The sequence below is a fragment of the Artibeus jamaicensis genome, unplaced genomic scaffold (assembly GCF_021234435.1).
Source record: "Artibeus jamaicensis isolate MK-2021 breed Jamaican fruit bat unplaced genomic scaffold, CSHL_Jam_final contig_519, whole genome shotgun sequence".
NCBI lineage: Eukaryota > Metazoa > Chordata > Mammalia > Chiroptera > Phyllostomidae > Artibeus > Artibeus jamaicensis.
The window spans coordinates 1,644,884-1,668,574 of record NW_026521871.1 but is presented as its reverse complement, the minus strand read 5'-3'; the positions used below and the strand labels follow the sequence as shown (position 1 = coordinate 1,668,574).

At 45.5% G+C, this 23,691-nt stretch overlaps 1 protein-coding gene across 3 annotated transcripts in view; it reads right to left on the bottom strand.

Moving 5' to 3' along the window:
• ADAMTS9 (ADAM metallopeptidase with thrombospondin type 1 motif 9) overlaps positions 1–23,691 on the bottom strand; it is a 184,180-nt gene that overhangs the window by 13,763 nt on the left and 146,726 nt on the right. For all 3 annotated transcript variants that reach the window (XM_037136121.2, XM_037136122.2, XM_037136123.2), the window contains 8 exons: positions 16,000–16,173; positions 12,180–12,374; positions 11,040–11,172; positions 10,481–10,575; positions 10,271–10,365; positions 10,046–10,179; positions 8,061–8,152; positions 3,439–3,543 (listed from right to left, as the gene is read on the bottom strand). In XM_037136121.2, the coding sequence (XP_036992016.2) occupies positions 3,439–3,543; positions 8,061–8,152; positions 10,046–10,179; positions 10,271–10,365; positions 10,481–10,575; positions 11,040–11,172; positions 12,180–12,374; positions 16,000–16,173 (1,023 nt within the window). The remainder of the gene's footprint in view (positions 1–3,438; positions 3,544–8,060; positions 8,153–10,045; positions 10,180–10,270; positions 10,366–10,480; positions 10,576–11,039; positions 11,173–12,179; positions 12,375–15,999; positions 16,174–23,691) is intronic.

The following is a 23,691-nucleotide window of genomic DNA, read 5'->3' as shown; positions in this document are numbered from 1 at the left end:
ACTTAACAGTTTGCTCAGAGGTCAAGCTCTGCAGCTGCCATGGGCTGGGCTGCTGCTGGCAGTGGTGGGAGGGGTGCACGAGTTCTACCACCAAAAACATCACACACTCACTTACACTCTATCCACCTTCTCAAGTTACCTGCATAAGAATTTGATGAGCACAAAGAGAAATGGGATTTCTGTGAGTGCTGTAGCTGGTCTGACCCCAGCAACCAGATCTGATCCCAGGCCAACCTTCTCCCCAGGCTGAACGAGTGAGATGGTGGTCTTAAGGATGCCAATAGGTCATGAATGACTTCCGTCACATCAGAGCTTATGGGCTGGAGAAATGGGATTTGATGTATATACCTTGCCCAGTAAATAGTAGCTATTTTGGTTATGAAACTATATTTATTAGTTAAGAATAGGAGAATTCTTTGTATTACAGACATGGGAGGCAACAATGAACTAATGTTGAGACTTATTTTTACCAGTTTTGTTCCTGATGGTGAGACATCATCCTTGCCCTCCATGTGGTTCTGGAGATTCAGTTTTACCCTGAATGACTAGAATTTTCCTTTAGTTTTGCTTGGAAAAAACATTTTATTGCCCAGTGGGTTTGGAAAATTGAGGTTTTCTTTGTTTCTTTCCCTCTGTAGCTCTCAGCAGAAAAGTGAAGGGCAGTGAGGAGTGACCATCTGAGGGCTGAGTCCAAGCAGGGCAGTTGGGAGAGGGCTGTGACTCCTGAGGGGCAAGTGACTTGGGGGTAGGGCTGGTCCTGGTGGAAGGAGGGCATGGAGTACTTTTCCAAAGAGCGTTTCATGGGACACTAGTTGTTCAGGTCAATTAAAAGGGGTAACTTTGAAAAGAAGGTTGTATTTGGTTTAACTTATGTTGGTGGTTCTCAATACCTGGTCTCACCACGGCATCACATCCCCCAGGCACTTGCTGGAAATGTCCTGTTGGGGCCGACCCGCTGCTGGCTGTGTTTCAGTCAGTCCTGGAGGGGGTGCTCATGCAGGTTCGGGTTTGAGAACCACTGATTTAGGGGAACACGGGTTTGAAGAGTCACACAGATTTCCCTCCTGTATACTATACTCCGACCTGTAATATCCCAGTGCTTACTGAAACTCGTCAAGAAGGAAATAAAACAGCAATTTCCTTCTGAGTGTCTTTGGCTAAGGGTGAGGGGGGGGCATTTTCACGGAGCGTCCCTAGCGCATGGGTCTCTGCGGACTGGACAGCATGTCAGGCCCAGAGAACCGCATTTCTAGAGCCTGCTCTTAGCTAGAGACCTCTCAGTGCAGAGGAGGCATGAGGAATGCTCTGCAGTCCCAGGAGATTAATTTTGAGCTCAGGTTGTCTGAGCTGTCACGGAACACCAAGGTTTAAAAAGAAAATGCTGACAGGCAGTTGTGGAACCAATTCCCTCCAGCACATGGGGAACTTGGCCCAAGGCTCTGTGATCTTGGCCAGGTAGCAATCATTGTTTCCACGAGGTGGCGCTCCTGCCATAATTATTTTTTGCTTCAGGGTTGGGGAGCAGCCTCTGATTTTGGCCTGGTAGTAATCACTGTTTCCATAAAGTGGTGCTCCCGGCTATAATTATTTTTAGTTTCCCGAGTAAAACTGCAATATTGACTCTGGCTGCCAAATGGAGTTGAAACTTATGTTACACAGTTTACATAGATGACTTCCCACATAATCATGCTTCATGTCTGACCATGTTTGGAGCAGTTAATTATTTTTTGTTCCCATGGGTCACTGAAAACACAATAATATATGGACCCTGGATGGCAGGGTCCTACCCCGGAGGGGTAGGAAAGAGCATTACAATTTCAGGGCACATTCTAAAGCACGTGTGTGCTCTCAGCTGTCTTTATTCCTCAGTGCAAGGAAAAGTATATAATGATTAATTTATGAGCAATCAATTACATTACAGGTAATCAATTGGCTTAGAGACAAGAGGGAGTGAGTTAGCTTTTTTTCATAAACACAAATATAACCCCGGCAGCTTAAAATGAGGCATCAAGAAACTTGGATTTTCCTGGGAAGTTACAGTGGGGTCTTTCTTCCTGTCCCGGGGGAAGCAGACTGAGCTATTTCTTTATAGTCTGATTCTAATAGGGTTTAGCAAATAAAAATACTGGATGCCCAACAGAGCCATGTTTCAAATAACAAATACTTTTTAGAATAAGCACGCCTCATGTGATGTTTAAGGCACAGGAAGAACTGCTCCTTGTTTATTTAAAATTCAAATTTAACTGGGCACGATGTATTCTGTCTGGCAACCCTACTGTGGAATAACACCCTACTTTCCAGTTCTCTTTTCCCCACTCCTGTCCTCCCATTTCTGAGGGGACTCTGAGGTAGGGGTCACAGCGAGGCAGGACAGGGGCCACGGGCTGTCCTCCGGCAAGTTTCCCACTTGTCCACAGGTCAGGGTGGTCATTCTGCCACAGGAACTCCAGATTCTGCCTCTGCTTCAGAGATTCCCATTCAGTGACTCTGGCGGGGCCAGGGCACTTGCACTTTCAACTCTGCCTGGTGATTCTAATGTACATCCAGGCTAAGGTCAGGGCTTAAGCTGTACCGTGGTAATGAATCACCCAGCAACTTTATCCAGCTGCAGAAGCTGACTCAGAGGCTCTGGGGCCCCAGAAACTGCACTGCAACGACTTCCCAGGTGATCCTGATGCTCTACATCAGTGACTTTCCCCCCAGGGTGCTGCAAGAGTTTTTAAAACATGCAATACCTGACTATTTAGTCTGGGGCACTGACCTCTTTTCCCTTAGATTGTTAAATAACAAAATGACAACATCCAACACAATAATGGTGGATTATGAATGGATCAAAATTATACCTCACGTATTTTTGTCAGATCAGCAGAATATATATTTTGGGTGTGCCACAGAATTTTAATAATTAGTTTATATGTGCCACGAGAGGAAAAAAGGTTTAAAATCACTGCTCTACATGGACCAGGCCTTGAGTAGTAAGATTTAAGAGCATGAGAAACATTATTGTAGAAACTGTTTTTCTGACTCTTCAGAAAGTTGACCTAAGTTATCCTTTCCTTTCAGCCCCCTCCGCATCTCAATTTTTCTTAAATATCCCTTTCCCTGGGTTCATAAAAGGGAATCTTACGGTGACTAATTGCAAGGAGTCGGACACACACTCTCTTGGTGGCTGCGTGCTGCTTCCAGCTCTGTGGCAGCATCCTTCTCATGACCTGACTGGTTCACAGGCTCCCATCTGCAGGGAGAATTCCCTGGGAGACAAGCAAGGCTCTCTTCCTTGCTTTCACCTATATACCCTTTGCCTTTGGTTTATTTCCTAAATTTTCTAACATTTTGAAAAATGGTTTGAGGAAGTGGGGAAGCACATTCATACCACCACAGAGGCCAGGACTAAAGAGAGAAAACAAAACTCACCCCCCAGCTAATAAGGACCCTTACCAGTGACTTCTTAATGTCAGAGACTGCATAGTTCCCTTGTGATATCCATCTGGCAGATTCAGTTAAAGAAAGGCCTGTTCCATAAAGGTTGATGCTAAAACGACCCTGGAAAAATAAGACGATACAAGAGATTTTTAGTCCACGTGATGCCCAAGTTGTTAAAACGTAACTTTGAAAGGAAATGGGTAGTAATTAATAACGATAGCTACTAATTATTGAGGGTTTTTTTTTGGGGGGGTGTAAGTCTGGGCCAGGAACTTTACAAACATCATGTCATCCATCTTCGCAAGAGCTCTATGAAAGAAGTTTTCTTTACAGATGGGGAAACTGAGGCCCAGCAGAGGTGATTAACTTCTTCAGGATGCGGTGCGAATCCAACTCAGATTTTCCTGACTTCAAAGTCTTCACTCTCAGCCTAACACAGCAATCCTGATGTTGCTCATAATTATCAGATTCCTTCAGGAACAAAATGCCACAGTGTAATTTTTCTAACAAGATCTCGCCGCCAAAGCTTCCTGGGCTTCAGCTCTGGGCACACTGCCTTACTAAGCACAGCAGGGCGGGACTTCAAAGGAGAGGCGCAGTCTCCAGGATGTCCAGCAGAGGGCGCACGTGGCCTGCTCCAGGTCCTTGGGACCAGGCCGCCCCCACTGGGCACAAGGAACCCACAGCTTCCAAGAATCTCCAGGGTTCCTTAGGAAACGTGACCTCGGCAGTTTCCATATTTATTTCTAAGGAGACGGTGCGGTAGCGATTTTTCTCTTGCTCTTCCCATCTGTTTCTGTTCTCTCCCTCTCTCTTTCAAAAATTACTCTGCAGAGGCAACTGAAATAGTGTCTTCTTAAGGTTTCTTTCTCCACATGAACAGTTTCGAAGTTAAAAATGTTCAGCACGAACATGCTCAGGGTGAATGCTTCCTCTCTGAGCCTTCCTTACACTTCAGTATTTCCTTACACCTCAGTATTTTGTCGAAAGTCTTTATTTAATAAAGCAAGGAGGCGCCGCGATCTGGAGACTCAACAGCCAATCAGTCCTGTGTAAGTTCACAGGGCCATGTAAAGCTCTTTACACCGGCAATGAGCCACTGGGCACATTTTTTCACCCATGAGAACCTCAGCTTGTCCATCTGTAAAATAGAAGGTAGTGGCAGCCCTATTTTATAGGGTCTGGTAAGCGAGCTAAACTGGAGCTGGAGGGTTGTGATTGGTATGTTAGCTTTCCCTGACAGGGGTTTGCGATAAGTTCAGGCTGAATTAGGTGTAGATTTGTGACATCTGCCAGGCCACAGCGGGCAGCCTCAATTCCGTGGGTCCTGACATACAAATTAACTTTCTCAGATCTAACCTGTCAATAACAGGGGGTTAGATAGAATGTATAGTGCACCTAACTCATTATCCGGAGAGAACTGATATTTTAAAATGTGTTCTGGAAATTATTCTGTGACAGCACTCTGCAGTGTTGGGGGTGGTTAATTTGAGCAGCCTCAACACCCAAGTGTCCCTGATTGTAACAGTACTGAGGTGCAGAGCCCTCCCTTGCCTGGCCTCCTCGGGCTTCTGTGTGCCCAGTTGTCTGGCACATAGCCAGACTGTCTCCTCAATCTGGCTTCTATGTGCCAGAATGTCCCACCAGACCAAGTTCTTATCTCTCTGTCACCCCTGCCCTGAGGGGTGCGTCCACACCCGTGTGATGACCAGACCACACTGTTGCCAAGGACTCCTCTCATTTCTCCCTCCCCAGCCTGCTTCCTAGGCACACTGCCTGTCCTACCTGCACTCCAGGTCAACTGGATCTGCTTAGATGTCAAAGTGCTTGGAGGGTCCAGTCCCCTGAACCGGCTCCTAGCCTGAGAATGCCCCTCTAGCCCCTGACCTGGGTGTTCAGTGTCTGAGTACACTCCACACACAGATCTGCCATCTCGAGCAGGGCAGGTGATACACCTGAATGGAACACACCTTCCTCCTCGCTCTTTCCTCCTTTTCTGGTTCAGGATTTGCATTGTCAGTGAGTGCCCTAGCTGATGATTGGCACTCTAGAAGTTTGGCACTGCCAGAGGAATAAAGGCTTCATGTCCTGTCGAGCTCTAGTCTGGGACATCTTTGCCCCCAAGGCCTTATCTTCAGAGTCTAAATGGCAGTAGTTTTACCTACTACTTTCTGTTGCTTATTTAAAAGAGAAAACATAATGGAGTCATCCATACACTGATGACCCAGAAAAGCTTGTAAAGGGTGTGCCTTAGACGGAGAGTTTGTCCTCTGCTCAGACAAAAGTGAACTCTTCAGAAATCTCGCCAGGAAACAGCCAGACAGGGATGCCTGCCGTGTGTACTCAGACACCTGAGATCAAATCCAGCCTCTACTGAGCACCAGAGGCGTGGGTTTGGCAAGTGGCTGAAATGCTCCACACCTCAGTATTCCTACCTGTGAACAGGGAGCATTTCCTGTCAAGGGAGACTGCAGGGATTACATACGGCGCTGACTTGAAACTGACAGGCACAGGGCCTACAGCCTGGTGAACACAATCAGTGCTACTCATCCCAGCCTCGAAAAAAGGAATAATAATGTCATATCCACTAGGATCAGGAATTTTCCCCTCTGTTTATTTTTAAAATATTTTGTGTCTTTATTTTTGGAGAGAGAGGAAGGGAGGGAGGAAGAAAGGGAAAGAAACATAAATGTGAAAGAGAAACATTGGTTGGCTGCCTCTTGCATTCACTCCAACTGGGGACCGAGTCCACAACCCAGGCACGTGCCCTGATGGGGAATTGAACCAGTGACCTTGAGAAGCAACCGAGCCACACTGGTCAGGGCTGATGAGGATTTAAAAAAAAAGATAATCTGGCTATATTTTCAGGTGAGGGCTTTTGGAGGATCCACCTTATTAATAAATAACCCCCCCCAAACGCCAGCAATGGGCGAGGAGAGAGAAGCAGACTGTCAAACAGAGCATCCGCCTGCTCCGGGGTCTGTGGGCTCACTAGGTCGGGGTGGACCATCTGCTCTCAGGCAGCCCACATGATCCTGCGTTCCGGCCCTTTCCTGGAAAACTGATTTGAAAAACTCACGCCTTTCATTTATATAGTTAGTGTTCGATAAATGTTTAAGGAGAAGAATTCTTTAAGTACCCAATGTGGTTTGAAGAATGGGCTGGAAAAAAATACAAATTAGCCTTTCACTGGCTTTGGGGTTTTTCACTTAGCAATTGCTTCAGTGTCAGGATTTAGCAAATCAATCTGTTCATTTGTTTATGAATTATTAAAGCAAATGAATGCAAATGAACTCCATTTGCTTAAGCTTCCTAAAGGATGTGCATGTGGAAAGGAGAACCCTGAGACTTGAAAAAGGCGGGACAGGACCAGTCTGTTAGCCGTTGGAATGAAGCCCTTACCTGTGGGGTTTTGAGAGTCATCAGCTACTCTAAAGAAACTACACTTCAAAAGTTTTCAATTCCTGGGTAATGGAGAAAAGGCCCTTTTTACAATTATGTCTTTTGTTTATTTTCTTTCACCCCTGAGAGCTTCCTTTTCACTTCTCTAAAACATTTAGCAATGCTTTCTAAATCTTGGGGCTGAGAAAATACTTCTTACAAGAAAATTCAGATGTGTTTGTCTTTGGATGGTCCCTGTGGTTGGGTGTAAATCTATCCTGGGATTCGGAAGGCATCACCCAATCTCGAGCCTTTCCAAGGTGCACAGGCAGAGTGGGAAATTCCAGACACAGAGTGTAACAACAGCCTTGTGAAGAACTGATGCAAGCCAAAGAAAAAATAGGGGCCAAGTTCTCCTGTCCGGAATCACCCAACTCATCGTTCGTCCTGACTTCTCACTGCAGAAGATTCTTGCAAAGACTGGTGGCTGTCTTACCGAGTTAGCCCAGGCTGAGGGTCACGGCATGTTTCAGAAGGCAAGTTAAAACCTGTCACACCTCTAAGGAGGCACGAGGGTGTGGAACTGCAACGTGGGCAGGCAGACTGCATCGGCTGTGCTGCTGAGGCGCGAGTACAGTGGAAGACGCGGTGTTCCTGCTCTGAACACTGCGTGGTTTATATACATCTGAAGTCAGGGTGACAGCGTTTCTATATCATGTAGTAGTTGGGATTTTCTAGCGCTGACAGTGGGGTGCTGGAGTGCATTTGTACTGGCTGTTGAGAGCTGATCGTATCTCTCCTCAGCTCTCCATTTAGTGACATATGTTGATGGCTTGAAATCAGTAAAGCAGGTGGTGGGAAGATACTTGCACCATGGAAATCGGCAAATGCTACAAAGCAGGGTTGTTGTTTTTCTTTTCCTTGGAGAGTTAGTCACTAAACATTTACCAGCATGTCACTGACTTTATAATACTCATTTTATTAGCTACCATCATTTGCTTAACCAAGCCATCCAGTATCCACCATCTAATTTGTTTCTACATTTTCACCATTGTAATAGATGCATTTTGCTAAATGGAGAGGGTTGGCAGGTAGCTGTAATCATTTCCTAGGAAACAGTCCTAGGAGTAGAATCAGACTAGACTGAAGAGCTGTGAGCATTTGAGGAGCCAAGCCCACTTCCTCAGCAGCTGTGCTGAGTGCATTCCCAGGCACAGAAGCCGCCCAGGGTGTCTGGGGGCGGGCTCCCAGCTTACCTGTGGGCACTTGCTGGCGCTGTAGCAGTCTCCAGCCGTGGCAAAAGGCACAGGATGCCCTTCGCTTGTCCTTGCAAACTGTAAGTCAGTGGCTGTGGGGTTTGGAGACGGGTTAAAGGGAGAAGAGAGGTGACAGGGGGAGAGTAGGGAAGGGACAGGATATTAGCAAGGAGAGAACAGGGAAGAAGAATAGCCAGAGAAGTGGTAAGAGGAGTGGGAGAGGGGAAAAAACAAAAAGTATGATTAGTGAGCAAATGGATCCAGATGTGCTCTGGCTTTTTCCTCATTATACTGTGGTTCTGAGAGCCTCTCCCCGGGTTTTATGTCCTGTCTCCTTACCGCAAGGAAGCCAAAAAGGGGGTTCAGGATGGCTTTGGAATTCATTCCTATATAAATAAATATGGGAACTGCCTTGCTTAAACGGAGACTAATGGGAAGACTGTGAGCCCCTGCACGTGGGCTGGCCTGCGAGACTTCAGGACCTGGGAAGCAAGTTGGAAAAGCGTTCCAGCCACTTCAGAGTTATTCCCTGCGGCTTCCTCTGTCCTCCCGTGGCCCAGGCACTATTATTGCCAAAATGTGGAGCAATTAGAACCCACATCTTGAAAGTATTAATGGCAGTTTCTCAAGTTTGGGGTTGACTTCTAGTTTTTTTTTAAGCCAATAAAAACAATGCTTATGTTTTTAACCATCTTGTAGCTCCTGAGACCAGCTCTGCAATTGGGGGGCCAGGAGGCAGGCTGAGAACCCTGCAAAGCTGTTGCTGGTGGAACCGGAATCAGGGGCAGACTTTCACCTTTCTGCCTTGTCTTTCTGGGATCTTCTGCAGTTAACCCTGTTTTGGTGCGAGGAAGATCTGGGTCCCCTGTCCTGTAGGAAAGGGGCCCTGGAAGAAGCTGGGGGGCAGCAGGGATGTGGGGGTGGTGGGGTGTTTCTAAGTGAGAAACTGCAGACCCTTTGCCATTAGCCCTGATCGGTCCAGCTAAAAGCAATGAGCACTGTCTTGGCACAAATCAAGTTTAATGCACCTCAAGAGGAAAGTGGTGTGGTATTATGGGTGCGGTGTTAATGAGGAAAATTAATTATCCATTATTTCTGTTTGGCTATCTGAGCTGTTTTTAACCACTCCTGTGATGAATGCCCCTAACAAAACTGCAGTGTTGGCCAGAGTATGAAATCAGTCCACTCGCAGGCCAGTTTAAAAAAAGGTACCGTATTTTTGGGACTATAAGATGCACCGGACCATAAGACGCACCTAGGTTTTAGAGGAGGAAAAAATTTTGAAGCAAAAAATGTGGTAAAATATTTAATGACATAAATAACATAATATTTCACCAATGTAAATGTAAACTACATTTACGAGCCAGGTACGCTACATTTGGACTATAAAACACACCTCCATTTCCCTCCCAAATTTTGGGGGAAAAGTGCGTGTTATATTCTGAAAAGTATGGCAGTTCTTTGCTGCATTTTTTTCTGTGTCAACCAACAATCAAATAAAATTAGTTTTGTGCCCATCCACGTGTCACACTGTGCCGGGGGAAGCAGTGGGGAGTGGACGGGCCGCGTGCCTGTGTGCGTTCCGGGCTTTGCACCTGCTCTTTCTCTGCTACGCCCACACAGGTGCATCTGCCTGGCCAGCTCCTACTTGGCCTTGGGGACTCAGTTTTGATGTCGTATTTTGAGGATGCTGCTCTGACTCCACCACTGCAATGGGGCCCTTTCAATATGCTTACATCTCCTCCCTTCGTTTATTCATTACACGTCTGAGAGAGCAGTTTCCAGGCTGAGGTGCAGCAGGGAACAGAAAGGAGCAAGCCTGACCTCAGGGGGCTTAGGACAGCAAGTCCTAAAGGACAGTAAGAGGGACACTAAGCGGGACAGTAAGTCCCTCTTTGCATCCTGGGCTCCTTGCCCCAGCCTCCATGCTCACTGAATGGAGAGACGCATGAACACATTAACACGTGATGTCCCACTGAACCTACTTATTATCTGCATGGTGATCAGGTCTATTCTGATTTTCTGGAAGCTAGAAAACCCAGCTGCTGTGTAGTCCTTCCGACACTGGCAGTCATCACGGCGGCTCCCGTTGTAGGGGCATTCGGTGGGGTTGTGCAACCTGCATCACAAGGAGAACGATCTGATGAGGATGGGAGGGTGTTTCCAGGGGTCTCTGGGGGCCTGGCCCCTCTGGGCCTGAGCTCTCCTACCTGTACCCATAGACCTCGGAGAAGTTCTCAGTGTCACCACGGACCAGGGTCAGGTACTCCTTGGGGTGGTCAGACTGCATCCCCGCACAGAATATCTGAAAGGCAGACCAGAAAGAACCCCACGGGGGTGGCTCAGAAAGGGGAAGCTGAGAGCCAGGGTCACTCACTCAGAAGACGGTTGAGGAATAAGGCCTGGCGTCTGATGTTCACCTTCAGGGGCTTTCCTTTGATGGTCAGAAAATATTCACCATCTTCGGTGGCACCATTCAGTCTTCTTACCTCCTTGCAGTTCTGGGGTAACTCGCCTAGAAAAAGTGAGATGCAAAAATGATGTGTGATGTTCCACAGTAGGCTGTGCCTCCTTATGAAGTGAATTAACTGTTTACACTGAAGCTGTTCAGAAAAGGGGGAAAGTTCCTTCCTTTCCTTTTTTTCTTTAAGATTTTATTTATGTATTTTTTAGAGAGAGAAAAAGGAAGGGAGGGGGGAGAGAGAAGGAGAGAGAGAAAGAAACATGGGCGTGCCAAAGGCACATTGATTGGTTGCCTCTTGCAGGCCCAGAAGCAGGGACCTGGCCAGAACCCAGGCACGTGCCCTGACTGTGAATAGAACTGGGGACCTTTCAGTTTGCACCACAAACTGAGCCACACCAGTCAGGGCAAGGGGACAACTTCTGTAAAATAAACTTTACATTTCCAAAATGGGAAGGCGAACAAATAGAGAAACCCTGTTCTTGCTTCCAAAAGATGGCTTCGCTTGGCCAACTTACAGTTATAGGTATTATGGCAGGTTTTTCTCTCCTCTGGCTTCAGATCATCGGGACATAAGTGGCTGGGCTGGTCCTCATTGGTTAAACATTGCACAGATCTGTGTCTCACTCCAGTGCCACAGGACACCGAGCACTACAAGGCAGAGCAGAATCAGTGATACGGTCCCTGAACCCGGGAGGCCTGGTCTTCCATGGTGCGGTGCCCCGGGCCCGACGGCATGTACAGGGTGTCATTTTAGAACCTCTGTTACCAAAACAAATAGCTGAGAAAACTGAGCACTTACTATGGACCCATCCCTGTGTTGAGCTTTATATTACACATTTATGTAGATCTACCTACCTACATACATAGTTCCTTACGTATTCATACATATGATATATATAATTCCATATTCTCATTTAGGCCTTATAGTAACCCTGAGATAGCGCTTCCATTATTCTATTTTTACAGAGGGGAGATTGGGGCTCAAATGTTAAGAAATTTGTTCGAGGTCATGGTAGAGCCAGGATTCAAAAGCTAGTGGTTTTCAGTTGCTCCTGTATTTTTGCCTGGTCACTTTATGACACTGAGCAATCAAGAGGCCAGGGGCTGTGGAGACTTCCCAGTGCAGCTCCAGTTTAAAATATCCTCACTGTAACCCCTAATGCAATGAGGAATTCCTGATGCCATGCAGAAGAACTAGAACACACAGACTTCTTAGCAACAGGAGCAGCAACTAAAACTCACTAAGTGACAAAGTGCTGGGTGCTTTTCAATCTTAAATTGTGGAGAATATATGAAACTTAAAACAGGTCATTATAATCTAAGTGCTTTTTCTGTGTTAACCACTTCCATCTGAATCACAGACACCCATTTTGCAGATGAGTGAACTGACACTCAGAAGTTCTGAACTTGACCAAGGTCATCGGACAGGGAAGTGGCCAAACCAGGAATCAGGCAAAGGCTGCCTGGCTTCAGAGCGTGTACGTTAAGCACCCAACCAGCCACACCACCAAAGGAGCCCATTTCGAGTGCTAACTGCTGTTTCTCATCAGGGTCTCTTCTAGAAGAATGACTCTGGGTAGGTCAGGCAGGCCACTTTTAAGACAGGGTTTTCAATCCAAAAGCTTTCCTATTTGATAACTCAGCCATCTACTTACGCTTCCCCAGTTGCCCACTCTCCAGGTGGCCGAGATGGGGCACTCTTTCAGGTAGCAGGGGTGCACACTGGGGGGCTGTGTCCCCGGGCAGTTGGTGGCAGTTTGGTGGCCATACTCATAATTCTCCTTCCCGGTGTAAATCTCACTACAGGACACGAGCCTTTGCTTGTAGCCCTTTCCGCAGGTCACTGAGCACTGAGGAGAGAGGAGGGGAGAGGCTGGAGCAGGGCCCGGGGGCGGCCGCAGCGCACCCCTACCCCACCTGGCAGGCTGAACCCGTGACAGTGCTGCCGAGGCTCTCAGCTTATTAGCCCGTATGCTTGGAGCAGCAGCCCCTAGCACGCAGGACACAGGTGCCCTACATGACGTGCACTGCCACCACCTCCGCGTGGGTCTAGTGCTCCCACTGCCCCTGTGCGGTGGGTGGGGGGACCTCAAGTCTCTTCTCTGGGTTCAAGGGCAGAGGGCAAAGGTGGGGGCTGAACTCCAGCTGTCATTGGTTCAATGACAACCCACACACTGGCTGACAAAGCATGTTTTTCTAAACCTACAATGACCACAACAGAGAACTGACCAAGTGGGATGGAGAGAGAGCCAGAGCCCATCTGAGAAGAATGTGAAATCCAAGCACTCAGCCAAAAGAGGACCCTGGGACAGTTTCCATTCCTAGTCAATGCCCCCTGCTTTTCCATCTGACTTCCAGCTAATGTCCTTCTCTCTTCCCTCTCCGTGGCCACATATATTGACTAAAATGTTACCTTTCTGCTTCTCTCTCTCCCTCTCTTTCATGCAGTCATCTAGCCTTTTTGCCATAATTAGAATGCATTTAACAATACTGAGAGATACAGAAAAGGAGAAGGAACAAATGTCTTATTAGTGTCCCAGCTCCCTTCTGTGATGGGACATCTAATTGGTTGCTTATAGTCTCTTCAACACCCCCAGCTAAGTATTTTATATAATAGATTATTTAAAAGTAAGTCTGAATTACAACAAATTTAGTTTTGATGATGTTTTCAGTCAGAGTCACCAGACAACTGGCCATCCCCAGTGCGGGTGTCACTTCAGGCTCCCTGAGGAGGGCACGGGGGCAGGGGTGGGAGCAGGGGCAGCCAGCCCCCTGTGGTGTGTGCTGCTCTTCTGGGGGGAGGGACCGACGCTTCCATCAGTTCCTACTTGCCATTAAAAGCCACAGTGTGCTCTTTCCTAACATCCCCTGAGCTGTTACTTTAAGCCACATGGCTTTCCTTTCCTGAAACTTTTCCAGGGAGAAGTCTTTTCCTGAAGCCGTCCCCTGAGGCAGCTGGGGTGGGGGGGTTGGGAGGGAATGGGGAGGCGGGGGACGAACAGGCCCAGCCAGAAGCACGCAGAGCATTCCTTCCAGCTGGCTCGAGACCTGCACACACGATGCTGTGGGTACATTTCTTCCTTCTTTGGCTGTGCTTTTCAAATGCCCGAAGACCCAGCTGACATCATGCCAGGGCCCTGGGAGTCTAGTCTGGGGCATTTCATGTGTGGACAGGTGGCTAACAAATGCCCTGTTCTAGGTGTAGGTATTTTAGAGTGTCCACCCCAGCACTGGGTGCCGTGCCCTCAGTCTGTACAAATTCCAACAGGGCTGCACGTCAGAGAAGGAAGGCAAGTCCTGGGAACTGGATCCCAGCGAAACAGAAACTGAAGCAGCCCCGTGGCCACCGATGCCGTGATGCAGTGGCAAGCAGGCCTTTGCTGACGGAACTGAACCCAAACATGGTCAGGTTTTATTCTGAGGCCTCCACATCTCCGAAAAGAATCTGGAAAGAACACGTGCTGCCTCTGGTCTCCTTAGTGCATTTCGGACCAGAGGTTAGACATGTAGGAGACTCCCTCTGGGGAGGGGAGGGCGGCGCAAGGGCAGGAAAACCTTACTGTTGGTTCTCTTTGCTTTGGGGTCACATGCTCGTTTCACCATGAATGTGGCTTACTTTCTACTTGGAAAATAACAGTGATGTAAAATAAAACAGTAAGATTGTGGGCTCCCTGCCTCAGTTATCCACTCAGGCCCAACAGGGAGATGTACCGGCCAGGGCTGAGGGAACCCCTCCTTTCCAATCTGGCCGCAGCCTTCTGGGATTCAGGTGGGGCTGTGTGCAGACCACAGTACCCAGAACGCCAGCGGAGAGTGCTCTTCTAGAGGGAATTCCGGTTCTGTCCCTTTGGCACCATTTCCTGTGCAGGTCCCTCCCTCCTCTAGTTCCTTGCACCTGTGGGAGGCCCTGTCTCCAACCCTCTAAACTTTGCACATTTGTAGATTTTTCTGAATCTCTGATACATCTGAGAATTTGCAGATATGTGGTAGGCTATTTTTTCTTTTTCATTTAAAAAAATCATCCTCTACATCTCACCTTTTAGGGGTTAAGATTAAGGTTTTATTAAAGTTGTAGTGGTAACATGACTCAAATCTTAGAAAGAAACCAAAACTCTTTTGGCAGAATAAGAGCAACACACCAAAGACTGGCTCAGGTGATGGGAGTGTCCCGGGAATGACCGGGGGGTTGGCAGCACCCCTGGCCTACCAGACGTCAGGAGCATCCCATCTCCCCAGGTTGTGACAACCCAAAATGTCTCCAGACATTGTCAAATGTCCCCCTGGGGGGACAGAAGACAAAATGACTGGCGTAGAGGGAAGGACGGAGATGCAGAGTTAGAAAAGACTTTAGTATACCTTTAGTACAGAAATAATAAAACACTCAACACACTCAAACTTGAAGAGACCCAGTGACAGCGAGCACCTTTGCTATGAGCCCAGGTGCTTCCCTTTCCCATCTCTAGATTTTTTGGGGGGCAAAGGGCCACTGGTTTTGATGTTATAGATCTTTCAGTATTTGAAAATATCATGAAGTTTGAATATAGAATATAATCATGCCATTATTACTATTGGTGGATTAATAATAAAAGTGTCCAGATAGGCACTGTATCTGGAGGAGATAGGGAAAGATGGATACTTGAGGCCCTGGCTGATGTAGCTCAGTGGATTGAGCCCAGGCCTGTGAACCAAAGGGTCACTGGTTCAATTCCCAGTCAGGGCACATGCCTGGGTTGTGGGCCAGGTCTCCAGTAGGGGACATGTCAGAGGCAAGCACACATTGATATTTCTCTCTCTCTTTTTCTCCCTCCCTTCCCCTCTGTCTAAAAATAAATTTTTAAAAACATTAAAAAAAGATACTTGAGATTCCTTGGATAATATGGAGAATTATTCTGTTCTTTGGAATCAGAGGTTGTTAAATGGGTAACCCACATCTGGCCCATGAATGTGTCTGGTTTGCCCCCTCCAATGTTTCAAATGGAATAATCTGAGTCCACAGTTTAACATTAGGAGATCTCACATTTACTTCCAGATTCGTGCCCTCTCTTGAAAAGTCAAGTTTGGTAAGACCAGGCCTGCATTTCTGCACAGCCTCAGCTGCAGTGGGACACAGCCTGTCCTGCTACACACCATGTACTGATTTGTCTTCCTGACACTGAGACATCTTCTTATACTTAGTTCTTTTCAGGCACTGAGAAGCATTTCATGAATTTGCAGCCCATGTAATAATTTCTTCCTACTCACACCAACAGGACATCAAGATGAATCACGGAATGAAAAGTTGAGGGGAGCTCAGACCACCCGGTGCATCTCCCCCAATATGTACCTGTGGGGCTCTGGCCTGGGAAGGAGGAGGGACTTGTTGTTGGAGGACTCGGTGCTCATAGGCAGAACTGGCCAGTGGGTCAAGTCTCCCACATCCCTGCCTTCATCACTCTGTTCCCTGAAAACTACAGTAACAGAATCCCCAGGATGTACCTCCGACCATTCTCCTGTGATCCAGACATATTCGCAGGGTTGCAGACTACAGCTCTCCCGGTCGGCAGGTCGCTTGCTGCTGTCGCAGTGCATGCCATGAACCTCGCTGCCTTTTTCTTCATCCACACACATCACCCTGCGGTACCTGGAGCCTTCGCCACAAGTCTTGGTACACTATTAAAGACAAACGAAACAAGTGTTGATGTGGAATAATAGAATGACATCCTGTTGTTATATGTAAGTTATCTATTATATGTAGAAAAATAATATCCCGTTGTTATAATTATTTGTTTTCCTGTCTATAGCCTCTTAAGACCATGAGGTCTCTGAGGCCAGGGGTTATCAGAGAACTCAAACTTTTACCCAGTCCCCTGCAACACTCTCCTGGCACGTCGAGAAGCATTCAGTGAGTGGCTGTCTGAATGCAGGAAGGAAACTGGAAAGGAATGAATGTCAGATGTGGAAAGGACTTGTTTATTTCAAATACCCACTCAAACATGGAATCTTTTAAAAACTATGGTCAAGTGGTTTTCAAACTCTTATTTCCTCCTTTCCCTGACTCAACAGGTGGCTAAATACCTCTTGAGTCAGGAAAGTCATTACTTGTCTAAGTGGCCCATTTCATCTTAAAACAGAAATAAACATATCTCTGCAGATTCAGTGTCTTGTCTTAGTGGTTGAATCCAGAGCAGCATGAAGGACGTGTTTCATTTCTCACCAGTGAGTCCCTTTTAGGGACTTGATGAGAGCTTTTCCTGTGGCCCCTACAGCCCTCTCTTCTCTAGGCAAACTGCTCTCATTTTTAGTCAATTTTCACCAAGATCCTAGTAAGTGTCAGGCCCTGGGGTGGGTCCTGGGTGAACAAAAGTGCACACAGTGGCATAGCCACTGCTCTTGCAGAGGACTGTGTATCTCCGTAGCAAGGACAAACATTAAAGACTGAGGGAGCTAGGCAGTGAGGGTTAGTAGTTGCTCTGATCTCCATTTTTCAGATGAAGAAAGTGAGGCTATAGTGAGCCTGAGTATCTTGTCCCAGGTCATACATCTCTTCATGGGGTAGAAGGGACTGATATTTTTATTCCCATGAACCAAGTGAGGAAAACAGAGAAGTTGGTATGTTTTATCCTAGGATGACCTATCTCTATGCTGTCCACTTGAGTTTCAGAGTCAATTCAACTCAAAATTCTTTTTTGAGAAAATTGAACAGACACATGCATGCGACCCCCCCCAAAAAAAAAACAAACCCAGGTCACCTTATTATGCCATGTACAAGAATAAACTCAAAGTAGATTAAAGACTTAAACATAAGACCCCAAACCATAAAGCTCCCAAAAGAAAATATAGGCAGCAAAATCTCTGACATTTCTCTTAGCAATATTTTTTTTTCTGATATATCTCCTTGGGTAAGAGAAACAAAAGAAAAAAAAATAAACAACTGGAATTACATCAAACTAAAATGTTTTTACACAGCAAAGGAAACCACCAACAAAACTAAAAAAAAAAAACACTGAATGGGAGAAGATGTTTACTGATGAAACATCTGATAAGGGGTTAATATCCAAAATTTATAAATAACTCAAACAACTCAACAACAAAATACCAAGCAATCCAATTAAAAAATGAGCAAAGGATCTGAATAGACACTTCTCTAACAATGGCCAATAGTCACATGAAAAGATGCTCAATGTCACTAATCATCAGAGAAATGCAAATGAAAACCACAATGAGATATCGCCTTACACCTGTCAGGATGGCTGTCATTAATAAATCCACATACAAGTGGCGGTGAGGATGTGGAGAAAGAGGAACCCTTTTTCACTGTTGGTGGGAATGCAGACTGGTGCAGCCACTGTGAAAGGCAGTGTGGAGGACCCTCAAAAATGAAAAATAGCATTGTTTATGAATCATTCCATTTCTGGGTATATATTCAAAGAGACTTAAAACACTAATTTGAAAGGATATATGCACCCCTATGTTAACTGCAGTGTTATTTACAATAGTCAAGATATGGAAGAAACCCAAGCTCCCATCAAGAGATGAGTAGATAAAAAAAGTGGTAGTACCTATATACAAAAAATATTACTCAGCTATAAAAAGAATGAAATCTTACCATTTGTGACAGTATGGGTAGACCTAGAGGTTATTATGCTTAGTGAAATAAGTCAGTCAGAGAAAGGTACCATATGATTTCACATATATGTGGAATCTTGGGAACAAAATAAACAAACAAACAGAACTGAAACAGACTCATAGATGCAGAGAACAGACAGATGGTTTGCCAGATGGGAGGGTGGTAGGGGGACTGGGTGGAAAATACAAAGGGATTAATAAATATGAATTGGTAAAAAATAGTCATAAGGAATGTAAAGTACCGCATAAAGAATACAGTCAATAATGTAGTAACTTTGTATGGTGCCAGATGGGAACTTGAAATATCAGAAGGAACACTTTGTAAAGTATATAATTGTCTAAGCACTATGTGTACACCTGAAACTAATACAAAATAATATCAGTATAAACTGTAATTGAAAAATAAAATTAAAAAAGAAATTCTTTCCTGAGATGCTTCTTGTTTTTCTTGACCCGTTGAGCAGTCACCCTCCATCCCCATCCTCCCAGCCCATGGCAACCACGTCTCTGCTTTCTGTCTCTATGAATTTGCCTATTTTAGGTATTTCATGTGAGTGGAATTAGCCTGTGTGTGTCCTTTCGTGAGTGGCTTGTTTCATTTAGCATAAGGTTTTCAAGGTTCTTCCATGTTAAGCATGTATCTTGTCTATGGCTAAATAATAGTCCATTGTATGGATATACCACATTTTGTTCAAATGTTGATGGACACGTGGGTTGTTTCCTCCTTTTGACTACTGCAAACAGTGCTGCTGCGGACATGCATGTGCAAGGGTTAAGACCTGATTTCAATTCTTTTGGGTACATCCCTAGGAGCGGAAACGCTGGGTCACATTGTATTCCTGTCTTTTGTGAGCCACTTCGTTTTTCAGGAAGTAGAAGGTGTATATGGTATGTCCTGTAGTCCCTTATCATTTACAAACTTGACTCATTTATTTTTCCTGCTTGGAAGAAAGCCTCAATATCTAAAATGTGAAGTTATATGCAATTTTTTCTGGGGCGCAAACATGAATCAAAAGCACTATAAGATGAGCACAAGGGAGCAAATCCCTTCCAGCCAGTGCAGGAGGCTGGCTGGGTCCAGTTCCGAGCTCAACCCCAGCACAGTGGGTTTTGGGTTTTCTGTGCCCCCGGAGGATGCTGGAAATGACTGTGAAGTAATAACATTTTCATTTCTTCATTTAAAAAATGCCAAGTATGTTAGGGAGCCACTGAATGTTACAAAACAAAACATGGTTAATCCGTGCTGTGTAGATATACGCAGAAGAAATGCTTAACTCCCCTTAGAGAAAGGAATTCATTAGAACGTAGGTGACTCAGAAGATCTCATTGAGCAGACAACCTGTACTAACCCTTCCAGTGTCCTGTCATTTTCACTGACTCATAGGGCTTTCATCTGTGTCAGTGAGTAACAGGTTAGAGCAGAAATACAAGGATTACTAAATACTTTCTGCTTGTTAAGTGTCTCTCTCTAGGGCTTGAAGAATGTTTAACTACTATAAATACTCCTTTGCCAATGGTAGAAAAGGGAGTTGGGAAACCTTATCTGGTGTAAAAACACCCAAACTTGTAGAAGATTTTTATGAGTTTATTTGAGCCAAACTGACGTCAATTGCCAGGAAGTAAAATCTCAATGGATTGAGAAAATGCTCTGAAGAGTGGCAATTTTGCAGCTTATTCTATACATTAAAATCAAAGGAGGAAATGTAAGGGGGTTACAGGAAATCCATTGGTGATAGATTAGGGTGGTGGGAGAAAGCAAAGTGGGGAAATCTCTGAGATTGGATAAAAAGTAAAAGGAAGAGACACATACTTCTTTTACATAGATAGTACAGGATAGATAATAATTAACATTTACAGCTTTTTTTTTATGGTATTCGGGGGAAACAAGGTAACAATGACGGGTACTTGAGTCTCTTCTCTGGTGCAGAGGGTGTGGCCTGAGGGGTCTGGAAAAGGAAATCACTCTGACATTTGAAAGGTATGTTATCTTAGATGCAAAAGGACAACAGACAGGCTCACTTAAGTAAACACTGACCTTTGTCAAGGAAGCTACAGGCCTAGGACGTGACTACCCTCAGGACCCTCTTTTACTTAGAAATTTTTATGTTCAGACCTTTGTATGTGGTTACTTTTAGGTCCCTGAGTTTGTAGGACCCACCCTGCTGGCGTTCCGTTCCTTGAGTTTGTCAGGTTTAGTATGTGGACGTTTTAGTCCACAATTGAGTATAACTTTTAGAAAAACAGAAATAAGTAACTGACAATGCTCAAAGCTTTAGAATTAGTCAACAGAAACTCTAAAATCACACAGCAAGTCTTTTCTCCTGGAGTCCTACATCTTAACTAGAGCATGACTCTCTGGGTGACCAGAAAGCGAGCCCAGTCCCATGCTGTGGATTTTATCAGCCTTTGGTAATATCACTTCCCCACTGTGATTTATGAAATCTTTCCTTTCTTGTAGAAAATGATCTAGAAATGTCCTGAAAAACAGCTAGAAAGATCAACTAGCCTCATTTTAATTCTAACAGGTTTTCTCAAATTTCATTTTACAGCTTTTAGGAAAAAGTATACCAACTGTCTAAGTCATACCACCAGCCTTCTGGAAATCCAGCCACACTGGGATTGAGAAAGCAAATAACCCCGGCACTGGGCTGAACTGGGTAGCTGACCCATAGTCTCATAGGCTACGTGAGCCTTTAAATGTGTTGAAATTAGCAGGAGCAGGGTTGGGGAATAACTTTCCAAATGTGAGGGTAAGACCTAAAATAAACGTTTAATGTACTATTTTATTAAGCTAGGTAGGTTGGCCACAGGGTAAAGGTCTAAAAATGGTTATTTGAGAAACTGTCTTTCCTTTAATTAAAGATTGCAATCAAGCTGCTTTACACTCTTTTGGTGAGATTCCCTCACCGTTGTGAGGGTTGGGGGTGAAAATCACTTCATATTCATGTTTTCTACCTTTTAAGGTTATCGCTTTTCTTCACCAGTGAAAGAATCTGTTGTGCTGTTTCCAGGGCCAGCTATCATTGTCAGGGAGTGTGAGCACAGACAAGTCACAGGACAAATGCAGAACCTCACAGCACCGTGTTCTGTGTGCTGTGCAAAGGTTTTTGTGCTAAGGAACAGTGTTGACAATTTATCTAACCTGGCTGTAAATGACAGGAAAAGGGGTCTTTAAGTTACCAACAGTTTTTATTCTCAAAGCTTATGTTACAGTCAGAATGTGAATTTTTGAACACCTTTTGCACACTTTTACCCCAAAATAGTATATTGTGCGTAGGAAAAAGGCAGGCACAATACTGTGGAGACATTTCATAACGTTAAAGTCATTCACACTTTCAGCCAGTACTTTCAGCTGGCCAATTCTGTGCTGGGTGCCTGGGGACAGCCCTGACATCCTCTTACTCCCCTTCTCTCTTTATTAGGACACCCGGGGTGGCTACTTCTCACAGTCTGGGGTCCACGGGTCAGGATAACAGGTTAACTGGTGGCCCTCGGCTTTAATGTTTAGGGTGCTTTATGTAGCTGTGTGAGCAGATGTGGGTTCACAACAGTGATTGTGACAGAGGAAGGAGCCATCAAGGTCTTCTGCAGTTGTGACAGCAGAAGAGGACAAGGGTGGGAGTTCCCACAGTGCTGAAAAGGATGCTGCATAGCAGGGGACAAAGAGGAGGAGTGCGGGTGTTGGTGAGTGAATCAGGCAAGGAGGAGACGGCTGCCCGCTCAGGAGGGGCTCTGCATGCATGGAGGCTAGAGGTGAAAGTCAAGGGGAAGTGGGGCCAGGATGATGACAGCCCTTTGGAGTTGTTAGAGCCTTCAGTCTGAGATAGGAATTCCAGAAGGTGGGCAGAGGTCAGGTCTTGAAGGGGCCTGTAAACCTCCTACACTGTTCCGAAGAAAATCCACACCCTCGCCCTGGCCTACCGGGCACAGCATAACCCAGCCACTCGCGCAGTCCAACTTCAGATCAGCATCTCATCCCCACTCCCGCTGCTCAGGCCATGCTCTGCTTTTCTATGCAATGGCACTGGGCTCTGTCCTTTTTCTTTCTTCAGTGTGGAATCACCTTCTCTTGCCCTTTGCCCCCTGACCACCCTACAGAGGTAGGCCTGACCTGTCATTCTCTGTCTCTCTCAGCATCTAGTTTCTTTCCCATCATGGCACTTTTCACAATCAGCAATTTCATGAAACATGTTTGTTTGCTTGTTTTCTCTGTCAACCCCACCATGGCAATTCTATGATCTATTCTGCAACCCTGATGCACACCTACTTACCTGGCACTGTAGTAGGTGTTGTGGGTACTTGATAAAGATTTGTTGAATGAATAAAAGAGTTAATATCTAGCCCTTGTACATACATCAAAACCTGATCACTCTCTATTGGAAACTTGATAAAATCATTATATCATCTGACCAAGGACTTGCTGCTCTAACTTTTCTGTGTTAAGAAGATAAACTTGGAAATCACTCCACAGCTGATCTCAATAAAAGTTCTTAGAATCCAAATATGTATGAGTGACCCAAGTCCCTGCCTTGGGCTAAACAGCTGTGGGGTGGGCAGCTCTGCAAAGGCCAGACATCTGAGCACAGCTTGTCCGTGGCACTGTGACAAGGAAATAAAACAGCTGTACTTATAAGAAAACAGAGTTTGCTTGACTGTTCTAAAAGACATTCTAAAGATTTAAAGAAGAAAGGCTATCAATTAGTAGACACTGTTCTTTAATGTCTTTTTCCTTCCTTCCTTCCTTCCTTCCTTCCTTCCTTCCTTCCTTCCTTCCTTCCTTCCTTCCTTCCTTCCTTCCTTCCTCCCTCCCTCCCTCCCTCCCTCCCTCCCTCCCTCCCTCCCTCCCAACTCTCTTTTTGTCCCTCCATTCATTTTATTCATTCAACAAGTGCCTTCAATGCTCTAGGTGCTGTGTTGAATGCGGGGTGGGGGGGAACTAGTGAATAGGCTCTCTGACCCCAAACAGCAGATAACACAGATAAGGAAAGCAGGCAACAACAATTCAGACTGGAGCTGCTACAGCAGAGTATTTCCAGGGGGGAGTAAGAATAGTAGAGGTCCGTCTGAGAAAGTCACTAGTGTGGAGGGGTGATCAGCATGGGCTCCTGAGAAAAAGTGATGTCTTGGCTCAGGCTCGAAGGATGCACATGGGCAACTGAAGTAAGGGAAAGAGCAGGGCAGCCTTGTGATACAGAGTTCCTGGGGAGGAGAGAGAGAGTATTCCAGGCAAAGATTAAAAAAGAAAACAGAAAACTTGCAAGTCCTGGGAAATTTATTTATTAGTGCTAAGAGATGCATAAGCCACATACAGTTCAAATTTGATAGAAAACCCTCTGCAACTGTAAGAAAAACTTTGTCAAATTATAATACTATTAATAAGTGAATCCTTTATGATTTTATAATCATAAAGAAATTTTTAAAGTATTCATTTTTCTTTTTTAAAATTCCAACAACCTCATGAGCATTAAAAGCCTAAAGTGAGTAAAACTGATCACTGTGAGGCCAAGTATCTAGCCTAATATTAAAAGCCCAACATTGTGATAATGGAGGCTAAGCTGAAGC